This window comes from Hyla sarda, chromosome 1, assembly GCF_029499605.1.
Source record: "Hyla sarda isolate aHylSar1 chromosome 1, aHylSar1.hap1, whole genome shotgun sequence".
NCBI classification, from domain to species: Eukaryota; Metazoa; Chordata; class Amphibia; order Anura; family Hylidae; genus Hyla; species Hyla sarda.
In genome coordinates this window covers 39541423-39565978 of record NC_079189.1, presented here as the reverse complement: position 1 = coordinate 39565978, position 24556 = coordinate 39541423, and the positions used below count along the sequence as shown (strand labels likewise).

Sequence of the window (24556 nt, the reverse complement as noted above, 5' to 3'; positions counted from 1 at the left end):
GGTTACAACACATAACAACATTACTTAAAGGTATATAACAATATATGCACATTACATTGAATAGATGTGCGGCTGTGTTCCTCTTTTTGTGTTGCACATTGTAGTCTCTCCCTCCTTCCATAGCCAGCACTCCGCTCCACCCATTTGGCCCAGGCGTTTTTAATCAGCAGGGAACTGCACAAGGGTTTCCTCCTACCATTCTCCCAGCCCTCTGGCAGTGATCACATGGTAGGTTTCATGCTGGTGTGGTTCTCTGTGGCGGCCATTGTTTCTGTGATGCTTTGTCTGTGGGGTGGTGTGGCCCAGAGCCAGGGGCTTGGTCGGGCAGTAGTGGGGCTGCCTGGCCACTGGGTCATTCCCCCCCATTGGGCATGGGGTCTCGGAGGCAGTGGTCGCCGCCGGGCGGTACACCAGTGTCAGGTTAGGGACCCACTCTAACGAGGTGGCCTTGACGTGGCGAGTGGGCTTGTACTTTTTGATCAAAATGTATAATAACAACCTGTTAGTTTTTGAAATTATGCTGAGAAGCAAGTAGATCAAATTACAAATGGTGGATGTGCGGGACAATCGCAGCGGGTGTCAGGAGTGACACCCGGGTCGATCTGTCTATTTGCATAGCATGTTCCATGCTAGGAGTAGTAGTACTACCTAAAAAAATTAAAAAATAGAGAAAAAAAAATGTGAAGCACACACACTTTAGTAAACACATTATTGAAATACATTATTAATAAAAAATTCACCGCAACTTTATCCGTTTCAAATTTTTTAGAAAAAATCAGCGAATTGGCCGAATCGAATTTTTAAAAAATTCGCTCATCTCTACTTTGTTCCATCAGATGCTGTGGTATAGAAGTATTGTGTCTTGAAAGCTTTTCTTCCGGAGGAGAATACCTCCATTATATGGTGCACCTTATAGCAGCACACGCAATGTCTATGGAATGGAACTGCATGACGTCATATAGCAGTGTTTTCCAATCGGGCCCTCCAGCTGTTGCAAAACTGTGACTCCCACCATGCCCGAACATGTGATTTTACAACACCTGGAAGCACCCCGGTTAAGAACACACTGGCTTATAGCAAGAAAAATATCTACATTCCATCTGTGGATTGTAGCTGTTATTAATAGTATAATAAAATAATACTTCATAATAAATAATAATAATTATTATTATTATAATCTTTTACAGATATCTATCGCATAGATCAGTGTTTCCCAACCAGGGTGCCTCCAGCTGCTGCAAAACTACAGCTCCCAGCATGCTCCAAAGTACTCCCCTATAGTATTAACATGAGCGGTAGAGACTGTTACATGGAATTGAAGAAATATCTTTAAATCTAGTGGTACTATCTCTGTATGGTATGGTGCTAAAGTATAGGGTCAAGATTTAAGTGAGTTTTCAGAAAATGCAGCTTAAAGGGGTACTCCGGTGGAATTATTATTTTTTTTTAAATCAACTGGTGCCAGAAAGTTAAACAGATTTGTAAATTACTTCTATTAAAAAATCTTAATCCTTCCTGTACTTATTAGCAGCTGAATACTACAAAGGAAATTATTTTCTTTTTGGAACACAGAGCTCTCTGCTGACATCACGAGCACAGTGCTCTCTGCTGACATCTTTGTCCATTTTAAGAACTGTCCAGAGTAGGAGAAAATCCCCATAGCAAACATATGCTGCTCTGGACAGTTCCTAAGATGGACAGAGCTGTCAGCAGAGAGCACTGTGCTCGTGATGTCAGCAGAGAGCTCTGTGTTCCAAAAAGAAAATAACTTCCTCTGTAGTATTCAGCAGCTAATAAATACTGGAAGGATTAAGATTTTGAAATAGAAGTAATTTACAAATCTGTTTAACTTTCTGGCACCAGTTGATTTAAAAAAAATAGTTTTCCACCGGAGTACCTCTTTAAAGGGGCACTCCACTGCAAAACATTTTTTTTTTAAATAAACTGGTTCCAGAAAGTTAAACAGATTTATAACTTACTTCTATTTCAAAATCTTAACCCTTCCAGTACTTCTCAGCTGCTGTATGAGGAAGTTCTTTTCTTTTTGAATTTCCTTTCTGTCTGACGTGCTCTCTGCTGACACCTCTGTCCATTTTAGGAACTGTCCAGCATAAGAGCAAATCCCCATAGAAAACCTATACTGCTCTGGACAGTTCCTAAAATGGAGAGAGGTTTCAGCAGAGAGCACTGTGGTCAGGCAGAAAATAAATTAAAAAATAAAATAACTTCCTGTGTAGCATACATGAGCTGATAAGTACTGGAAGGATTAAAACATTTTAATAGAAGTAATTGAATAATCTGTTTAACTTTCTGGCTCCAGTTGATTTAAAAAAAAAAAAAAGGTTTTCAGGAAAGTATCCCTTTAAGGCCATGTTCACGTAGACGAAATTGTGCGGAATCTCCGCCTGGAAAACACAGATGGACATTCTGCACATTTTAAATGTTCCGGCAGGTGCTAGGACCGCACAGAAATGTGTTGTCTCATAGATGGCAATGCATTTCCAAGCAAAATTCGCAGAAAGAATTGACATTTCTATTCTTTCTGGGAACGACAGAATCTGGATTTTTGCGGCAGAAACACTTGCCGCGAATATTCCGACGCATGCACAGTGCAGCAGAATCCCTTTAAAATCAATGGGACTGCAGCGGAATGTCCAAACTGAATATTCGCGCAGAATTCTGCTCGGAAATTCCGCCGTGTGAACATAGCCTGAAGGTACATTTACACATTTGGTGCAACTTTGCTGCAGATTTTTTATTTTTGACCGCAGCAAATTTGCCATGTGTAAAATTTTACTAAGCGACATTGATACATGTCCCATGGCAGACAAAATGCAATGTCGATAAATGTTGCTGAAAAATACATGCCAGAAATCCAAGACCTACCCATTTGAAGAGGATTTTGGGTCATTATTTGATGCAATTTAGCAGATTTTTTTTCACACTAAAAACGCATCAATAAAACACATATTCCCATTGAAATTTTTTTTTATGTGTTTTAAACATTATTATTATTTTTTTTTTTTACAAGTATTCCTAGAAAATGTGTGAACATAACCTAAAGTTGTACACCTGGGCCACCGGAATAGTATTACTGCAAATATAAAAGATCGGGATATTCTGACCACATGTAGCAGAACTCAATGTCAAGCAGCAGCTGCAAAAGTATCCACATGTACAGGATCCTACGCATATTTAATGAACAAAATTTTAAGTTGCAGATTTTACGCTTCAGCTTTCAAACAGCATCAAATCTGCAGCTTCAAATCCTGCACACCAAATATGCGCAGCATGCTGTATGTGTGAATACATCCTTAGGATGTTTAAAAAAATAAGAGAGGTAGAAATATTATAGTTCCCTAATAAGGGAACATTTACATCACATTTGTGGCTCTGTGGCACGGATCCATCGTGAGAAGCTCAAAATCGGCTGGTGACATATTCGAATTAACACGAACCCCAATCAATCCAATGACCCGAACGTAGTCACCTAGTCACTGTGTTCAGGGCATTTTCTGACTGTTTCCGGCTTTAGGTTCGGTCTGAAAAATGCGGCAGACTGTGTTTTTTTCAGTCTGAGAGAAAAGTCTGATATGGTCAGAAAAATGATCCTACTCCATTCGAGTCATTGTATTAAAGGGGTCAACTGGTGCCAGAAAGTTAAACAGATTTGTAAATTATCTTCTATTAAAAAATCTTAATCCTTCCAGTACTAAGCTGCTGTTATGATCCACAGGAAGTTCTTTTCTTTTTGAATTTCCTTTCTGCCTGACCTCAGTGCTCTCTGCTGACACCTCTGTCCATTGTAGGAACTGTCCAGAGCAGGACAGGTTTTCTATGGAGATTTGCTCTTACTCTGGACAGTTCCTAAAATGGACAGAGGTGTCAGCAGAGATCACTGTGGTCAGGCAGAAAGGAAATTCAAAAAGAAAATAACTTCCTGTGGATCATAACAGCAGCAGATAAGTACTGGAAGGATTAAGATTTTTTTAATGGAAGTAATTTACAAATCTGTTTAACGTTCTGGTACCAGTTGATTTAAAAAAAAAGATATTTTCCAGTGGAGTACCCATTTATATAGGGGCCCATGCCGATCCGAGCACAGATACCTCACCAGTCGATTTTGAGCTTCTCCTGACGGATCCGTGCCATGGAGGCACAAATGTAATGTGAATGCTCCCTAAAACAGCCCAAATGTGGAAATTAGATTTAAGCCCCACATTGTAAATGGAGCTATTGTAAGGGATTGTAAGGGAGCTAAGAAGGGTGCAAAAGTGGGAGACTGGGTTTCGGGATTGGAGATACTTTGGTGGAACTGGCCAACTGTCTAATGTATATGGGGGCCTCCGGAGAGTGAGGACAAAGGTCATGCATGTTGGATGACTGATACTTTTGTAATATGTCACTGCCAGAGCTGTCTGGAAGTGTCTATTCCTATTCTATCCTATCTCTATGGCAAACCATTAAACATCGGACAAGTGAAGAGGAGATATTGGTTCCAAACCCACAGCACCCCACCCCAATAACATCTTCTAAGATATTTCAGTGAACCTTTGCTTTAAGTCTTCCCAACCAGGGTGCCCCCAGCTTTTACAAAACGACAACTACCAGCATGCCCTGGGAAATGTCGTTTTGCAACAGCTGGAAGCACCCTGGTTGGGAAAAAATACTTTAAGTGATATGTGTTGACTTCATGAATGACCAACTAATACAAGTTGACAATTTCGAAACAATGCAATAATCTACAGAGCGAATAGTTTACCGAATAGTGTCCTTTTTAGCATCCATTTAGCAAATAAACATTTGCTGACATTTTCTATACAGTCAGACACCTCCATGGTGTCTATAGGTGATGGGTGCCGCTCTATGGGATAATGGCATACATTGGGCTCTACGTTGGCCGCATACACAAGAAGATTTCCCCAGTGTTCACACCAAACATAGCCCCATAACAAGATGTTATAAGAGCCTTAACCCTTTACTGGGCTTGGAGTTATGAAGTCTGGAAAAGGGTAGAGAACTGGATGATGTACCATGTATGGCTATTGGTCATCTTTTCAAAATTCTTTACTCCTTCCCAATCTCTGCCTATTCCCTTTGTCATTTGAATTCTAATATTTCTAAATGTCATCAATATTCAGTCAATAGATTATTGTAATTCTGTTTTTCTATATCCTGACTGAACCTTATGGTTGTTTGGTCCCACAGGTCTCTTTGACCTGTGATACTGTACTTGTAAGACTCCTTTCCCACTGACGTTGGGACCCGTCAGGCTCTATTTTTTTTTTCAGATGAAAACGGGCCCATTACCTGACGGGTCCCGATGGATGTCCTATGCTTTTTCTCCTCTCAATTTCTCGATGCACCCCAATGAAGTCAATACGATCTGATGGTACCCGGCGGTATCAGTCGTGCTCCAACCCGTTCAAGATTTGTTCGGTGCAAAAAAAAAAAAATAACAACAACACCCAATTGAGTGTAGCACAATGTCCATGTGAACTTTGTCTGTAGTACAAATTCCGTGTGATCCCATTGACTTCAATGGGGTCCATTGGGACCCAGCGGTGTCCGTTGTGCTGCAACCCGTTTGGTGCAGAAAAAAAAAGAGCCGAATGGGTGTAACACAACATAGCCTTTCTTGAACTGTAATTTATTAAGTCTTAAATTGAACATAAAATAAATAAATACATAAAAATAAAAAAAACTAAACATAAAGGAAAGAAATATTAAAAATAGATATAAAATAAAAATGTATAATAACACATACAAATTATAACAAATAGATAAAAGATAATAAAAGAATGACCTTGTTTTACTGATTCAGATTGTATTATTAGAATATTTTGTTGTGGGTTGTGATCAGATTGGCAGTGGGCAAAGAATTGACAAGTGCTTCTGTTGTTTATGTTTCTTGCCAAAAAACACAAGGCTGGGAATATGTGGCAACAGGGTTTTATAACATTTGCAAGGTGACTTGTGTTTTCTTTCCCAATAGGTAGTGGCCAGTTTAACAACAATTTACCTCAATTTTTCGTCATTCTTCGCTGAGGCTACATGGAGAACTTTTATAGCCCAACTTTCTATTTTTGACTATTGATCTACACTTGTAGGCATATAAGTTACTTGCAAGCAAGTCAGTGGAGTTAAGGATGATTGTGATTATTCTGATTGTTGATCAATATATTAATCCATAATATATACTATTGCTAATCAATTGCTGCAGAAAAACATTATTACCATATAAAACTGTTGTCTTCCCTAAATAAAGGCATTCTTGCCATTGTGCGCTCCGACCTCGGTTGGGTGAGGAGTTTACACCAACCCTGTGTCTGGTGTCAATTCCTCTTGCTGGCACTCAGCTATTTATCTCTAATTTGGACAGAGCCAACCAGCGAGGAGCGATACATCCTAATCAACTCCTCAACACTCATCACTCATCGAGAAAATCGAGAATTTACCCTTCAAAAAGCCTCCATCCACCCTCAAATTTATGACGTGAAAATTTTAGGACCCTTACTCATTGTTCTTAAAACCATATTCAGTTTTTTCAGGGTAGAACTGCCCTTTAAATCCTTTAAATTGGCACCAAAAGTGGTTGGTAGGGCAGGGGTTGGTGAATAAATAGAACTGTGGTCCCAAATTTCCAGTACCTTAAAAAAGGCATTAAAGGGTGTTTTGTCTTATTTATCATATTTACATATGAATTATATTTTACATCCAAGTAAACATTATTCCTGGGTGGAAATAACTTTTAAATAGTAAAAACTAAAATCTAAAACTGTCCCAATACCAACCCCCAGGGTATAAAATGACCAACAGAGAACGGGGGTGCATGGCAGTTGTATTGATGCCCCCAGAAAGATGATGTTCTATATTGATAACCTAAATGTTATTGATGTTAATGCTCTCTGTCCCGGTATCCTACTTTTCTTTACAGCTGTTGCTTTGCGCCTTTGTGTTTGTGTTTACTGTAGTTTCCTTTCGATTTTTTTACTTTAATCTTTTGCTAGAAGGTAACTGCTGACCCACATTGATAGTCACCTGACAACATAGAGAGCATCTGCTCTGCTTTCCCATTGACTTAAGAAAACGTTATTATTGAACTCATATCTTATTACCTTCTCATGCACACAACCATATTTTGTATCCATGCTCTATGGATCTGTAGTGTAGCACCCATAGTCCGCTATGGGCCAATATGAAATTTGTTACCAAATGTTGGTGCCGGTACATATGGGGGGGGGGGTTACAATTCTCTCTGTAGAGTGACAAAATTATGATTTTTACCTGGTCCTTGCGCAAAAATGTTGTGCAAACTTACAACTTTGTACAAAAAATGCACATAAACTAAATTTACAGAAACATTTGCCATAATTTTTCTCTAATCTGGATAACACAGGGAATGATTAATTCCCCCCAATAATGCTTATCATAGTCCCATAGGGATTTTGGGTATGACTGCACAAAGTCCTTGTAAATGGCTTTGCGGTATGGATAACCCTGGAAGCTGTACTCCCACGTGCAATTCTTGTTGTAACTTAGCCAACTTTTAAGCAAACTGTGGCCAAACAGCATGGGTCAGTACAGCCTAAAATCACACATTCGGGCCATGTTAAATCAGTATAAATGGAGTCCAACCTAAAAACCTTTCCTTCTGTCCCCAGTTGGGTTTTACTCCCATTTTGGCAATACTGTTACACAGTTAGAATGGTTGAAATGATATACAGGCTTATCCCTGCCACAAAAAAAAATACAGCTAAAGATTTACTGAATATAAGTGTGGCCCAAAACTATAAAAAAATATTTTCCAAGCCTTGAGCAATAAAATTTCCAATGTGTCTTTGCTTTCCTTGTCACTATTTTTGAGGCCTTTGCACATTGCAACGTCATCTACACACAACCTGTACGGCACCACACGGCGTCCTACAGATTTGTACTATGGAGCCATAAGCACCCCCATCTATTGTCATACAGTGCCAATGTACACCACCAGGGAGAAAGCCCCCAAATTAAGGTTTGCATCAAGCAAATTACATATGTATAAAATCAGAGCCCTACCGGATGGGTTACATGGCTGTGTGCATGAGCCCTTTAACAAAGTGGTGGCCAAATATTCGACAATCTATTCTTCATTATAAGTGCATGAATATTAGTACAAGCCATTTGGCATAAGATGGAATTTTTTTCATTGTAAAAAGAAATCGGCAATGATGGATTTACACCCAAGTTGGCAAACATACCGGATGTAAATTATAGTTACATAGTTAGTACGGTCGAAAAAAGACATATGTCCATCAAGTTCAACCAGGGAATTAAGGGGTAGGGGTGTGGCGCGATATTGGGGAAGGGATGAGATTTTATATTTCTTCATAAGCATTAATCTTATTTTGTTCCAGGAATGTATCTAATCCTGTTTTAAAGCTGTTAATTGTTCCTGCTGTGACCAGTTCCTGAGGTAGACCGTTCCATAAATTCACAGTCCTCACGGTAAAGAAGGCGTGTCGCCCCTTGAGACTAAACTTTTTTTTCTCCAGACGGAGGGAGTGCCCCCTCGTCCTTTGGGGGGGTTTAACCTGGAACAGTTTTTCTCCATATTTTTTGTATGGGCCATTAATATACTTATATACGTTTATCATATCCCCCCTTAAACGTCTCTTCTCAAGACTAAACAATTGTAACTCCTTTAATCGCTCCTCATAGCTAAGATGTTCCATGCCCCATATTAGTTTAGTCGCGCGTCTCTGCACCCTTTCCAACTCCGCAGTGTCCCTTTTATGGACAGGTGACCAAAACTGAACAGCATATTCCAGGTGAGGCCGTACCAATGCTTTATAAAGGGGGAGTATTATGTCCCTGTCCCTTGAGTCCATGCCTCTTTTTATACATGACAATATCCTGCCGGCTTTGGAAGCAGCAGCCTGACATTGCATGCTATTCTGTAGTCTGTGATCTACAAGTACACCCAGATCCTTCTCTACCAGTGACTCTGACAGTTTAATCCCCCCTAAGACATACGACGCATGCAGGTTATTAGTACCCAGATGCATAACTTTACATTTATCCACATTGAACCTCATTTGTCAAGTGGATGCCCAGACACTTAGTCTATCCAAGTCATCTTGTAACTTATGCACATCCTCTATAGACTGTACCGTGCTACAAAGCTTGGTGTCATATAGCTTTACCATCATAATATAAATAATGATCGCTTCAAGCGCTTGTTTTTGGTCATTACCATTGAAGAGGCCTAAAAAAAAATGTGCACAGTATAATCATCCCAGCCCCGGTAAACTGTCAAGCTCCTACTATGACTTTGTAGCAGGCAAAAAAATAAATTAAAAAGACAAAAATCCAAACAAAAAAATTAAATAAAAAACTGTCCACCCTAAAAAAGTTACAATATTATTAGGTCAAAACAAAAATTTTTTTTCGTTCTACTACATATTTGCCCCGGCTTTTCCCAAATACACAAATAGCAATGTAGGGATTTGAAGGCTTGAATATGTAGAGCGCTTTATTATTCCTTTTTTTTTTTTTTTTTTATATGTTTTATTATAAATTTTTACCTTTTTTAAAATTTCATAAATTTTTAGTCTACTATTAATGAATAGCGTTAAACAAGCGAGGACAATATAGTAATAGGTTAAATATTTCACTCAAGAACACATAAAATACCTAAAAGAGCTGATATTTGAGTTAAAGTTTAATTGAAACCTAAAGTTAAATAAAAATTTTTCTTGCAGATCTTTAGACATCGCTGCTGTTTATATGAGACGACGGTGTTTTGTTTTCACTCTCTAGATGAGAGTTGCTCAATTTTGTTATGAAGGCCTAGTGTTGGCGGCCAGAGGCTTTAATAATAATAATGATAAAAAATATATGGTGTCAAATGTTTTTGAAAATTTTTTTTTTTTTTGCTTGAAAATTATTAAAGAAAGATTTCTTTCTACTGAAATATAAAATACAGATTTTTTTTTTCCTGATTAATTCAAGACAGAACATCCGTAACATTTCATTTCTGTTTCACTTTGGCAATGGATGTTTAAAACATGAACAAATAAAAAAATTTTAAAAAAAGTTTTAAATTTCCTTCCTCATTACTTGACCCAGTTCTGAAATCTTCTGTGCAGTTACATATGTTTTCTAAAATTAAATTAAAATTTGAAACAAAATTCGGTATCTTACTCCTTTCAGTAATAAAATACGTTTTAAATGAAAAAATATTTGTGTCACAATGTTTAGGGAACAACGAATGCCCCCCTGAGATTCATGTGGGTAAATGGTGTTAACAGGTTTACGATCTTCTCTGATGTATGTATATTTATTGGTGTGATCCACATGTATCTGATATGATATGATTTCGATATGTTCCAAGTTACATAATTAATTCTTCTGGGGGTAAAACAAAGCAAGTGACAGCGACATCATTCAATATTATACGTCTGGTGACGACAAAACATAAGAAATGTATCACCAAAATGATCATCTCCGAGTCTGATCACAAGACCATGGCCTAAGGTTATGGCAGAAACTGACAGTGTAGTTTTCATTTCAGAAAAACAGCATGTAACCTTCTAGATTAAAAGTGTATACAAAGGACGGAGTCGGATATTTACACAAAGGACGGAGTCGGATATTTACGCTATTTATATAACTTAATTCTATGTTTTTTTTTCTGGACAACTATATAGATAGATGATAGAAAGTGAAATCCTGTAGAGATACTGAGTCCTGACCTATATAAACACAATATGGAGAAATGGAAATGTTGTAGAGGTTTCACTGTAGATAGATAGATATGAGAGATAGATATGAGATAGATAGATAGATATGAGAGATAGATATGAGAGATAGATATGAGATAGATAGATAGATAGAGATGAGATAGATAGATATGAGAGATAGATAGATAAGATATAGATAGATATGAGATAGATAGATATGATACAGATAGATATAGATAGATAGGAGATAGATATAAGATAGATAGATAGATATGAGTTAGATATGAGATAGATATGAAATCGATAGATAGATAGATATGAGATAGATAGATATGAGATAGATAGATAGATATGAGATAGATAGATATAGATAGATAGGAGATAGATATAAGATAGATAGATAGATAGATAGATAGATATGAGAGAGATAGATATGAGATAGATATGAAATCGATAGATAGATATGAGATAGATAGATAGATAGATATGAGATAGATAGATAGATATGAGATAGATAGATATAGATAGATAGGAGATAGATATAAGATAGATAGATAGATATGAGTTAGATATGAGATAGATATGAAATCGATAGATAGATAGATAGATATGAGATAGATAGATAGATAGATAGATATGAGATAGATAGATAGATATGAGATAGATATATAGATAGATATGAGATAGATAGATAGATATGAGATAGATAGATAGATATGAGATAGATAGATAGATAGATATGAGATAGATATGAGATAGATAGATAGATAGATATGAGATAGATATGAGATAGATAGATAGATAGATATGAGATAGATAGATAGATATGAGATAGATCAGTGGTCTCCAAACTGTGGCCCTCCAGATGTTGCAAAACTACAACTCCCAGATAGATAGATAGATAGATATGAGATAGATAGATAGATATGAGATAGATAGATAGATAGATATGAGATAGATAGATATGAGATAGATAGATATGAGATAGATAGATAGATATGAGATAGATAGATAGATAGATAGATGAGATAGATCAGTGGTCTCCAAACTGTGGCTCTCCAGATGTTGCAAAACTACAACTCCCAGCATGCCCGGACAGCCGTTGGCTGTCCGGGCATGCTGGAAGTTGTAGTTTTGCAACAACTGGAGGGCCACAGTTTGATGACCACTGGGATAGATAGATAGATAGATATGAGATATATAGATAGATAGATATGAGATAGATATGAGATAGATATGAGATAGATATGAGATAGATAGATATGAGATAGATAGATATGAGATAGATAGATAGATATGAGATAGATAGATAGGAGATAGATAGATAGATGTGAGATAGATAGATAGATATGAGAGAGATAGATAAATAAATAGATATGAGATAGATAGATATGAGATAGATAGATAGATATGAGATAGATAGATATGAGATAGATAGATATGAGATAGATATGAGATAGATAGATAGATATGAGATAGATATGAGATATATATATATATATAGATAGATAGATAGATAGATAGATAAATAAATAGATATTAGATAGATAGCTATGAGATACATCATTTAAAATGACATGTCCATTGAGACAGTTTTCCGTCTTTAGGCCACCATAGTTCCGCAGGTCTCGTCCGCACCCCATAATATATGCCTTGGCCCGGGCCCAAGCTACACTCACCGTGACCCCATTAAAGATAACAAAGCATTATTCTTATCATATGGAGACTATATGGCAATAACATTTAATCCCATAAAGAATGATAAGACAAGATTACGGACATACGGAGTAAATGATCATTATGGACTGTCTCAGAAGACAGCTTTGACTCCTTTTCATGGGCCGTCTCTTGCTGTTATTACAATAGAACTGGTATATTGTTGGGTATTTTGCATTAACATATTTAGAATTACTTTAAATGAAGCTTTACAGGAGTCAGTAGAATATAAAACATGACACTTGGCTTATGTCCTAGATCTCTTATCCTCTCATCTCCCCGTCACCTTCTTACCTGTGACACAGAAAGCCATAAGTATGAGGCACTGTGTGACGCCGGGCCCCCCCAGTCCAGGCTGCTTCATCTTTGCAGTAAGATACTTGCAGCTGATTCCATGTAAGTCATGTAGAGCATCCTCCTACAGAGCCGCGTGGACAGCCGCCAGCCAATCACATGCTTCACATCTTCTTACCAGAAACCTGCCAGACCTCCTGTATGGGTGTAGTGGATGTATGGACACTTGTAATGCTCCAATATATGTGATGACATTCTAGAACATGATGAAGATGTATTAAAACCTGTGGACATAGAAACCGCTGCAGTTTAAAATACATTTGGAAAAATAAATCCAGCAATCTGATTGGTTGCTATGGGCAACTGCACCATTTTTCCTCTGCACAGGTTTTGATAAATCTCCCCCTTTATCTCTAATGTTTTACGTGTCAACCTGCATATTACCAGCTCTATGGTGTTGTGTGGCTACAAACCCCCCCCCCCCCCCCCCCCACACACACACACACACTACTTATCAGCTGCTATTGCCCTGAGAAAGTTTATGCTGCATGAGCAAAGAGACATGTTGAATATTACAGTAGACTTTCTACTACAGATAATACATCATATCTATCTCATATCTATCTATCTTATATCTGTCTATCATATATATATATATTATCTATGTATCTCATATCTATCTGTCTATCTCATATATATTATCTATGTATCTCATATCTATATTCATCTATCTCATATGTATCTTTCTATCTATCTATCTCATATGTATCTATCATCTCATATCTATATTCATCTATCTCATATGTATCTATCTATCTCATATGTATCTATCTATCATCTCATATCTAGCCATATCCTATTTATCTCATATCCATCTCATATCTATCTACGTATCTTTTATCTATCTATCTATCTATCTATCTATCTATCTCATATCTATTTATTTATCTATCTACCTCTCATATCTATATATCTCATATCTATCTATCTATCTATCTATCTATCTCTCTATCTCATATCTATCTAACATATCTACCTATTTAATTATCTATCCTCTCAACTATCTATCTACCATTAGATCTCACATTATCCGCCGACCAAACAAGGAAGCAGTTAATTAGCGTAGCTGAGCAGCGCTAGTTAACTTCTTCCTGAGTTGAACTTCCTTAGCTGTATTCGCGGCTGCCTAGCTGCAACTGGGAACGTTTCAAAATTCAGCGAACCGCAAACCCCCCAGAACGTTAGATCGAATTCAGGTTAGTGGGGGGGGCGCTCAGTCTGGTTATAATAACCCTGTGCATCATATGTGGTAGCATGCTTAACTGCCTGGTCAGCCACCCTGTTCAAATAATTCACTCCATTAGTGTCTATGTGAAAGAGTGACCGCCGGGGAGTAAGACGCGCGCTGCTGCACACTTCACCCATTTGTAACTTGCTAACACACCGGTTCTCAGGACTGAGACCTGGTGCGACATAAACTTTTGACCTGTAAAAAGTTTTTACAAATGACATGAATGATTTAAGTGTTGTTTATATTCTAGGATTCTAGGATATACAGCAGGATTTGCCATAGCAGTGTATAGTATACAGTATATCACATATACTATATATACAGTGTATTTTGTGTACTATTGTTGGTGTGTGGATCATTTTTGTTTATGTTTGATCTTTTTGACTAAGTGTTTTTGCAGAAACCTGGTGGCTTCCAGCTGCCCACAATGGTCTGTCTATGTGAGAGTCGCCCTTGTATCTTTGTTTTTTGTTCTCAATTTTTATGGACTAGCATCATTTTTGTATTATTATGTAGTATGTATTACATAGTGTGCAACATCTTGATCATTTTCACAATTTTCCCCCTAATTCAATCACTCGCTATATGTTTGTAGAGTGTCCATCTTGGCATATATGTGTTATAAAACAATGGAGGAGATTTATCACGTATTTATTTTGTATGTCCTTTTTAATGTCACTTTTGTTGTGATTTTTATTTGGCGGACACGCGCATAATTTATCATATGTGTGATGTGATGGCCCTCGTTTACTATTGCAAACCCGACATGTTTTGTCGGGTTGTGCGCCAGAAATTCTGTCTGCGCCAGAATTTGTGCCAGAATAGAGAAAAAAATCGACTAACTCTCCATATTACGGAGAAAACCGGAACAAGGGGCGTGGCCATCAGGGAAAGGGGGCGTGGTCATAGAAAAGGGTCATGATCCCGACATTTTAACAAAAATTCAACATATTTACTAAGGTTTCCACAGAAAATGTGGTGGATTTGAGCTGAGAAAAACCAGACAGATCAGAACATGTATAAAAAAAGGAAAATGTAGGGAAACCTTAGTAAATACCGTGAAAATATATTGTAGGGAATTAAAACCCACAAAGAAACCGACACAACACTCTTAGTAAATCAGGGCCATAAAGCCCACCAAAACTTACAAAAATGTCATTCTGTGTATTTTTTTTATCGCAAATAATAAATTAATGACCACTTCATGAAAAGTGGCCTATATAGACAAGTCTTTAGAAATCACTTATATTGTAAGTAAAAAAATAAATAAAAAGTAAATAAAAATGATGTAAATTTCCCCCCCAAAAATTGCAAAAAAATGCTAATTAGACCAATAACAAGTAAAAAAAGATTAATAAATCTCCCCCCAATAAAAAGTTACAATATCATGTCTTGTGTCTCCACTGACTCTGTTATGGAGAAAATATTCTAGATTACTAATGTTTTGTATTGTGGCTGAGTTTCTAAAAGAAGAAAGCAGCAAAGAGGGCTTATAGCATAATTCTTTCAGCTTTATTAAAAAAAAATATATATATATATATATATATATATAAATAATAATAAAAAATATATATATATATATAAACAAAATAATAATAATAATAATATATATATATATATATATATATATATAGAAAATAATAATAATAATAAAAAAAGATATATATAAACAAAATAATAATAATTAAAAAAAGATATATATATATATATATAAACAAAATAATAATAATAAAAAAAATATACACATATATATATAAAAAAATGTTAAATATATATATAAACAAAATAATAATAAAAAATATATATATGAACAAAATAAAAATAAAAATATATATAAGCAAAATAATAATAAAAAAAATATATATAAACAAAATAATAATAAATAAATATATATATAAACAAAATAATAATAATAAAAAAAATGTATATATATATATATATATATATATATATAAAAACAAAATAATAAAAATAAATATTGCAAATAACAATAATATAAGATGCTATTGCTGGTTTTGCGCTCATTGCCCATAAATACGTGACACACATACAGTAGTTCTGTCTTAAGACATACAACATCTGGGACACAACCTATCGCACAGCTGTAGGCACTCGAAAACCTCTCCATCAACATTCTCTCATTTAACACACACAAAATGTAATTGCAACAAAAAAATGTACGGTAGTTACTTGCGCAAGGATTTTTGGAATTTACACAATGGGTTTAGGGGTTATAACTATAAGGGGTGCAGAGGTAGAAGTGGCATCGGTTCCCTGGTGTCTGAGCGTACATTTCTTATCTTAAATAGGCATTTAGGTAACTCAGTGTTTCCCAACAAGGGTGCCTTCAGCTGTTGCAAAACGACAACTCCCAGCATGCCCGGACAGCCGAAGGCTGTCTGGGCATGCTGGGAGTTGTCGTTTTGCAACAGCTGGAGGAACCCTGGTTGGAAAACACTAATGTAACTTAAAGGGGTACTCCGGTAGAAAACTGGTGCCAGAAAGTTAAACAGGTTTGTAAATGACTTCTATTAAAAAATCTTAATTCTTCCAGTACAGTACTTATTAGCTGCTGAATACTACAAAGGAAATTATTTTCTTTTTGGAACACAGAGCTCTCTGCTGACATCATGACCACAGTGCTCTCTGCTGACAGCTCTGTCCATTTTAGGAACTGTCCAGAGCAGCATATGTTTGCTATGGGGATTTTCTCCTACTCTGGACAGTTCTTAAAATGGACAGAAATGTCAGCAGAGAGCACTGTGCTCGTGATGTCAGCAGAGAGCTCTGTGTTCCAAAAAGAAAAGAATTTCCCCTATAGTATTCAGCAGCTAATAAGTACTGGAAGGATTAAGAAGTAATTTGCAAATCTGTTTAACTTTCTGGCACCAGTTGATTAAAAAAAAAAAGTTTTCCACCAGAGTACCCCTTTAAGGGTAAAGATAAGAATTTTTCGGCATTTATGTAAGGACTTCTGTAACTTATACAAGGATTTTTGTAATTTATATGCTGGAAACACTTAGGGCTTTTTTTTTTGTAAAGCCCCCAATAAGTCAATAACTCTGCGGCCAGTCAGCTATTGGTTAATAAAAACACCATACCTGAATAGCGTTTTTTTTGTGTGTCTTTTTTTCACCCTTAAATTACATTTTTAGGTTTAGTTGCAGCTTTTCAAAATCACAGCGTTCTCTGGGTATGGTGTTTTTCCTCCCATAGCTAGGGAATGCCAGAAAAAGTGCAATCTGTATTTAAAGGGGTACTCCGGTGGAAAACTTTTTTTTATTTTTTTTTATTTTTTTTTAAATCAACTGGTGCCAGAAAGTTAAACAGATTTGTAAATTACTTCTATTAAAAAATCTTAATCCTTTCTTTTTGGATTTCTCTTCTGTCACGACCACAGTGCTCTCTGCTGACCTCTGCTGTCCATTTTAGGAACTGTCCAGAGCAGGAAAAAATCTCCATAGCAAACATATGCTGCTCTGGACAGTTACTAAAATGGACAGCAGAGGTCAGCAGAGAGCACTGTGCTCGTGACAGAAGAGAAATCCAAAAAGAAAAGCATTTCCTCTTTAGTATACAGCCCCTAAAATGTACTGGAAGGACTAAGATTTTTTAATAGAAGTAATTTATAAATCTGTTTAACTTTCTGGCACCAGTTGATGGCACCAGTTGATTTAAAAAAAAAAAAAAGTTTCCCACCGGAGTACCCTTTTAATATTGGCGACTTTTCTGGTGTTTTCCTCCTCCAACTGTTTAATAGAAATCCTTGAGTCACATGATAAAAGACACATGAAAAGATGAAAAAATTATTCTTAGGCTGCGTAAAATTTTTGGTGCTTACCGTATTTTATGAGTGGGTGGGTATTCCACGAAAATGCGGGCACATTTTATTTTGCGGGCACATTTTATTCTGCGGGCACATTTTATTTTGCGGGCTGCATTTTTACAGATTACGGCAAATTGGTGAATAAATTCAAATATGCATCGAATTTTACACTACTAGATGCTACTAGACATTGTTTTTTTGGGGGAAAAACAGCATTTTAGGAGTGAAAAATGAGGGGGAAGTTTTTTTTGTGATTTTTTTCAGGCCAAAAAGAAGCCATACAAAAGTGGTATGTAATTTCGGCCATATAAGAACTTTTGTAACTTACACCAAAACATTTGTGATGTAACTTATATATGGACTTCTGTAACTGTAAGATAAACACTATGGGGGGAGATTTATCAAAACCAGTGCAGAGGAAGAGTGAAACAGTTGCCCATAGCAACCAATCAGATCGCTTCTTTCATTTTTAAAAAGGCCTCTGAAAACTGAAAGAAGCGATATGATTGGTTGCTATGGGCAACTGTGTCACTCTTCCTCTATACAGGTTTTGATAAATCTCCCCCTATGTCCAGATTCTCTGTCTATAATTATCTATCATCTAATAACATGAAGCTTTTGTTAATAAAAAGAAAGAGTAACAAAAAAATTATATATATATATATATATATATATATATATATATATATGTGTGTGTGTGTATATATACTTCACACAAAGATGAGTGTATATATATATATATATATATATATATATATATATATATATCTTTGTGTGAAGTATGTATACGCTCACACACACACACACACACACACACATATATATATATATATAAATATATATATATATATATATATATATATATATAAATATATATGTAAATATATATATATAAGAAAAGACCCTAGTGGGCCATTCTCTGACCCACAACTAATGATCCCCGTAGCATCTATCTATGAAAGCATCTATTGCAGTGTTTCCCAGCCAGGGTGCATCCAGCTGTTGCAAAACTTCAACTTCCAGCATGCCCAGACAGCCAAAGGCTGGGAGTTGCAGTTTTGCAACAGCTGGAGGCACAAAGGTTGGGAGACACTGGTCTGCTGTCTAACCACTGACCTAGAGCCAATCTATCTATACTTTGTCTTCTATTAAAATCCATGGGATTCATCAAAGAAATATTTTGTATAAAGGGGGGGGGGGGTTATCTGTCAGATTGTTCCCCCAAAACTGTCCTGCTGCTGTGAACCCCAGTGATCAGCTGTAAAATATTTTCACAACGTAGGCTTTGTCGGTGGCCCAGAGGAACTTTACATCATCTAGGTATTAGAAAGACAGATAAATAAATACAAAGATTTAAAAAAAAAAAAAAGTTTTTTTCACATTTTTTTTTAATTATTTTAGATTCATAGTTTTTGGATTCTGTCCTGAACTGACTTTGATACATATTGACATAAACTTTGTTGATACCAGTATGATCTTAATCTGTATTTTTACACAACGTTACACAAAACGGCAAAGTATTCTTATATAAATTTACATTATTGAGGCAATTTTATAGATTACTGTTGTTTCTGTGTAACATTTTCATGTAAAATCCCAATTTAAATAACATTTTATATATATATATATATATAATATGTATTTATTTCTATATAACGATATAATTTGCTATAATCATCTATGAGGACTCCCATTGTAGAGCTCCATATTACAAGTTCCTCCCCCGCTCTATATGTTTTCACGCTTTTACTAACCAGGAAACCTCCCAATACTTCTGACTTATTCTAGTGTATTTTATCTTTTAGATTTCTTGCTAGGTGTAAAGTTGTAGGATTCCCAATAGAAGAAAAAATTACGGTAATAAAATAAAAATACTGTTTTATTCACATAAGCATAGCTCATAAGTGATCATATACTCAGTAAGTTAGTAATTGAAAGTATTATATACTATTATTTATACTAGCAACTAGTTAGTAATATTCTCTGGGCCACAAATGTACTAACCCCCTTCAGATACATCAAGCCTATTGTCAATGTAAAGGAAATACTCGTTTTATATCTTCTGTACTAGTGATCTGTAAGACAACATTAAGGAATACAATAAAAACAACTAGATTCACTGAATAATCAATAAATGATTAGGTCTCCCAGAATTAGATACAAGATTGTATCAGATAGATATAAGGTAGATAGATAGATAGATAGATGGAAGGTTAGATAAAAAGATAGATATGAGAAACAGAAAGAAACAGAAATACGAGAGAGAAAAGAAAGAAATAGAAAGGGAGAAAGAAAGAAAATTGCCTAATATATATATACGCATATATACATAAAATGATAATAGATAGATATGAGATAAATAGATATGAGATAGATGATAAATATGAGATAGATAGATATTAGATAGATAGATAAATAGACAGAGAGTGGAAAATGATAGAGAAATAGAAAGGAAAAGAGTGGAAAAAGGGAAACTGAAAAAAGAAAGAAAAACAAAAAGACAATTATATAAAACAGAGTGGTTCAGTGGTTATGGGATACTGGAGTTAAATTCAATAATGATAGAAAGATATGAGATAGATATGAGATAGATAGATATGAGATAGATAGATATGAGATAGATAGATATGAGATAGATACAAGATAGATAGATAAGAGATAGATAGATAGATAGATATGAGATAGATAGATATGAGATAGATAGATATGAGATAGATAGATATGAGATAGATAGATATGAGATAGATAGATATGAGATAGATACAAGATAGATAGATAAGAGATAGATAGATATGAGATAGATAGATATGAGATAGATAGATATGAGATAGATAGATAGGTAGATAGATAGATATGAGATAGATAGATATGAGATAGATAGATATGAGATAGATAGATATGAGATAGATAGATACGAGATAGATAGATATGAGATAGATAGATAGATATGAGATAGATAGATATGAGATAGATAGATATGAGATAGATAGATATGAGATAGATAGATAGATATGAGATAGATAGATAAGAGATAGATATGAGAAAAATATGAGATAGATATGATATAAGACTGATAGATAGATTTAAGAAAGATAGATAGATAAATATGAAATAGATAGATAAGCGATAAACAGATATGAGAAAGATAAATAAATAGATAGCTGCATAGATATGAGATAGATGCTAGATAAGAAAAAGATGATACACATAAATAGATATGAAATAGATAAATAGATTGAACATAAATGCAGTCCATATCCAGCCACAGCTTGCTGCAATCTCACTATGGCAGAAGACTCGATATATCTGGACTGATGTCTGCTGTACGGTCTGGGGTTCTCTACGGTCACAGTTGATACAGTATTCATGCAGTGGTGCAAATAGAAATGAATGGACGGGTCACTCACCAGATGTCCGATAAAAGCAGAATTCTGTACTCTCAAGCTTGTTACATCACGATAACATGGATAGTGCAGATGATTTTTATGTCCTCTGTTTCTGGTAGTTGGATTCTAGTGTATTAATCCCTTTAAATCTTATATATTGGCTGTACGGTAACCCTTTTTGTGTGTGGAATGGGTGGGAACTTTTATAGCGCAGGAGCGTGTTCCTAGCTATTGATTTTCTATACCCAGTGATCACTATTTGTTGGTCTTGTATAGAAATTAATGTGTCCAAAAATTCTATCTGATTCTGCTGTGAATAACATATTGCTAGTGTTAGTGGTATTAGATTAACAAATGCATGGAGCTGATCCTGTGTACCCCCCCATATGACTAAAATGTCAACCACCTATCATTAAATAACAGATGTGTGCAAAATAGGGATTGGACTCTGGAAAAATATAAGTTTCTTCAAATGCAGCTAAGAACAAATTAGCAAATGTGCATGAGACCGGAGTACCCATAACAGTACCGGTCAATTGCCAGTACCACTGGGTCCCATGCATAAAGGTGTTATTAGCTAGAACAAAACAGAGTGATTCACATATGAAATCAATAAAGTGGAGGGATTTACCAGATTTTTGGAAGAATTGACGGATAGCCTGTACACCCGGATCCATGGGGATGTGGGTGTACAGGCTCTCCACGTCAATAGATTTTAAACTGCAATTGGAGAAAAACATTGAATAGATTTTATTAATTCAGTGGTATCCTTGAGATACGTTCTTGTACTAGTCAACAGAAGGCATAATACCCAGTCAAGGTATTGTGACAAATATTCAGTCACTGTCCCTGTCCCCGCAACTATTGATTGGCTGGGGGGATGGGTCAGGGTTTTGTGTACCTTGGGTATCGTGCACCATTTAGAGGGAAAAGGATTAAGTGGTAAAAGTTTCTCGCCCATTTTGGTGGTTAATATTCCCTTTTCTACTTGTTTTCTTAACAGAGTTCTTAGAGAATTCATGATTCTTGGTGTGGGGTCTGTTTTAAGAAGCTCATATGTAGATGGATCGCTTAATTGCCTTTTGGCTTCTTTCTGACAATCTGTGGTGTGAATCACGACCACCGAGCCCTCTTTGTCTGCTCGGGTGATCGTGATGCCATCTATAGAGGTCAGATTATCCAGTGCTGTGTGTTCAGCCGGGCTGAGATTGCTCTGTGTCTTGGGATATAAAATACTTTTAACATCATCCACCACAGCTTTTCTAAAAATGTCCAAACTACTTTCTGAGCTAATGGGGGGATTAAAACTTGAGGGGTTAACACCTTTAAATGGGATAGGTATTATATCCTCTGTACATTGGGGTATCTCATCACTGCTTATCCCTGCTAGTAACTGTATGTTAGCTATATCTTTTGTAGTACATTGTGGTGTAGGGCAAAAACCTAGAGGACCTATGAAGCACTGTATACTGTAACACATATACTAATACTTTTATAAGAAGATAGGTAGCTAGATGGATAGTTAACACAGAAAAAATATCATGTTTAAGAAATTTCCAGAGATGTTTAGGTATATCATTAGGGTGTATGGGAGTGCTGTACGTGGTAGTAGATGCAGTCATGCTAAACCAATATGCTCATGTCCTAACCACAGAATCTACCACATGAACATCCTATCTAGGATACAGGTGAAAGAACAGTCTTCACAGCCCCCCATGAAGCCGCTTTAGATGTGCGTTCAGCAGGTTGCCTGTACATTTGCACCACTTACATTTACCATGTTGCTTCCATTGTTCATTAAAGCTGAATGACCCACACCCTCCCAGCCGAGGTTTATTACTAGGTATCTCATCCAGGAGTGGGACTGACATGAATAGGTTCCCTACTTGACGTGACATCCGCCAGCAGTGTAGCGTGTTATAGAAAATAATTTCTAATCCAATAAGAAAATCTAATAGCCAGGTAACATACTAAAGAGGTTTTTACCATGTGAAACTACAGATCCCAGTATGATCAAAATAGTACTAAGGTTATGCTGGGAGTTGTTGTTTTGCCCATTATCATTGAAGATCTAACAAGTGACTACAGTACTAACAGGACAGAGATATCACAATGAAAACACAATGATATCAGTGACTCACAGGTGACGTCTTCTCTGCAGTCTGTCATTTCTTCTCCATCTGGCCAAACGCTGTGACTTCTTCCAGCTACATCTTCCCTCTGCAGGGTTTGATGGCCGGACATCATTGGATCCTCACGTTTATAGCTGATATAATACTCCCACACACTGTGTCCACTAAATATGTAGCCACACATTGTACCCCCTGAATATTATACTACCACACTCTGTACCCCCTGAATATAACGTTGTCACACACTGTGTCCTCTGAATATAGCCCTGCCATACACTATTTCCCCTAAATATATTACTGCCATACACTGTATCCCCTGAATATAATACTGCCAAACTGTGCCTCCTGACTAATATGTTGCTTACCATTGTACCCCCTACATCAGTGGTCTTGTCACGATGCCGGCTGGCAGGAGGTGGATCCTCTGTGCCAGAGAGGGATTGGCGTGGACCGTGCTAGTGGACCGGTTCTAAGTCACTACTGGTGTTCACCAGAGCCCGCCGCAAAGCGGGATGGTTTTGCTGCGGCGGTAGTGACCAGGTCGTATCCACTAGCAACGGCTCAACCTCTCTGACTGCTGAAGATAGGCGCGGTACAAGGGAGTAGACAGAAGCAAGGTCGGACGTAGCAGAAGGTCGGGGCAGGCAGCAAGGATCGTAGTCAGGGGCAACGGCAGGAGGTCTGGAACACAGGCTAGGAACAAACAAGGGAACGCTTTCACTGGCACAATGGCAACAAAATCCGGCGAGGGAGTGCAGGGGAAGTGAGGTATACATAGGGAGTGCACAGGTGAACACACTGATTAGAACCACTGCGCCAATCAGCGGCGCAGTGGCCCTTTAAATCGCAGAGACCCGGCGCGCGCGCGCCCTAGGGAGCGGGGCCGCGCGCGCCGGGACAGGACCGACGGAGAGCGAGTCAGGTACGGGAGCCGGGGTGCGCATCGCGAGCGGGCGCCACCCGCATCGCGAATCGCATCCCGGCTGGAGGCGGTATCGCAGCGCACCCGGTCAGTGGATCTGACCGGGGCGCTGCGGGAGCGAGAGTGTAGCGAGCGCTCCGGGGAGGAGCGGGAACCCGGAGCGCTCGGCGTAACAGTACCCCCCCCCTTGGGTCTCCCCCTCTTCTTGGAGCCTGAGAACCTGAGGACCAGATTTTTATCTAGGATATTGTCCTCAGGTTCCCAG

The 24556-nt window shown here is 37.0% G+C and overlaps 1 protein-coding gene across 2 annotated transcripts in view; it reads right to left on the bottom strand.

Annotated features, from left to right (window-relative positions):
• CD8B (CD8 subunit beta) overlaps positions 1-18233 on the bottom strand; it is a 36960-nt gene extending 18727 nt beyond the window's left edge. Inside the window, exon 1 of one of the 2 annotated variants that reach the window (XM_056551559.1) lies at positions 17867-18233. Coding sequence is in view for 1 of the 2 variants with exons in the window: in XM_056551554.1 (XP_056407529.1) it covers positions 12735-12804 (70 nt within the window). In the remaining variant the exon portion in view is untranslated. Of the gene's footprint in view, positions 1-12734; positions 12937-17866 lie in introns of those variants that run through there. The other variant, XM_056551554.1, reaches the window with a different exon arrangement.
• Between the last annotated feature and the right edge of the window lie 6323 nt (positions 18234-24556).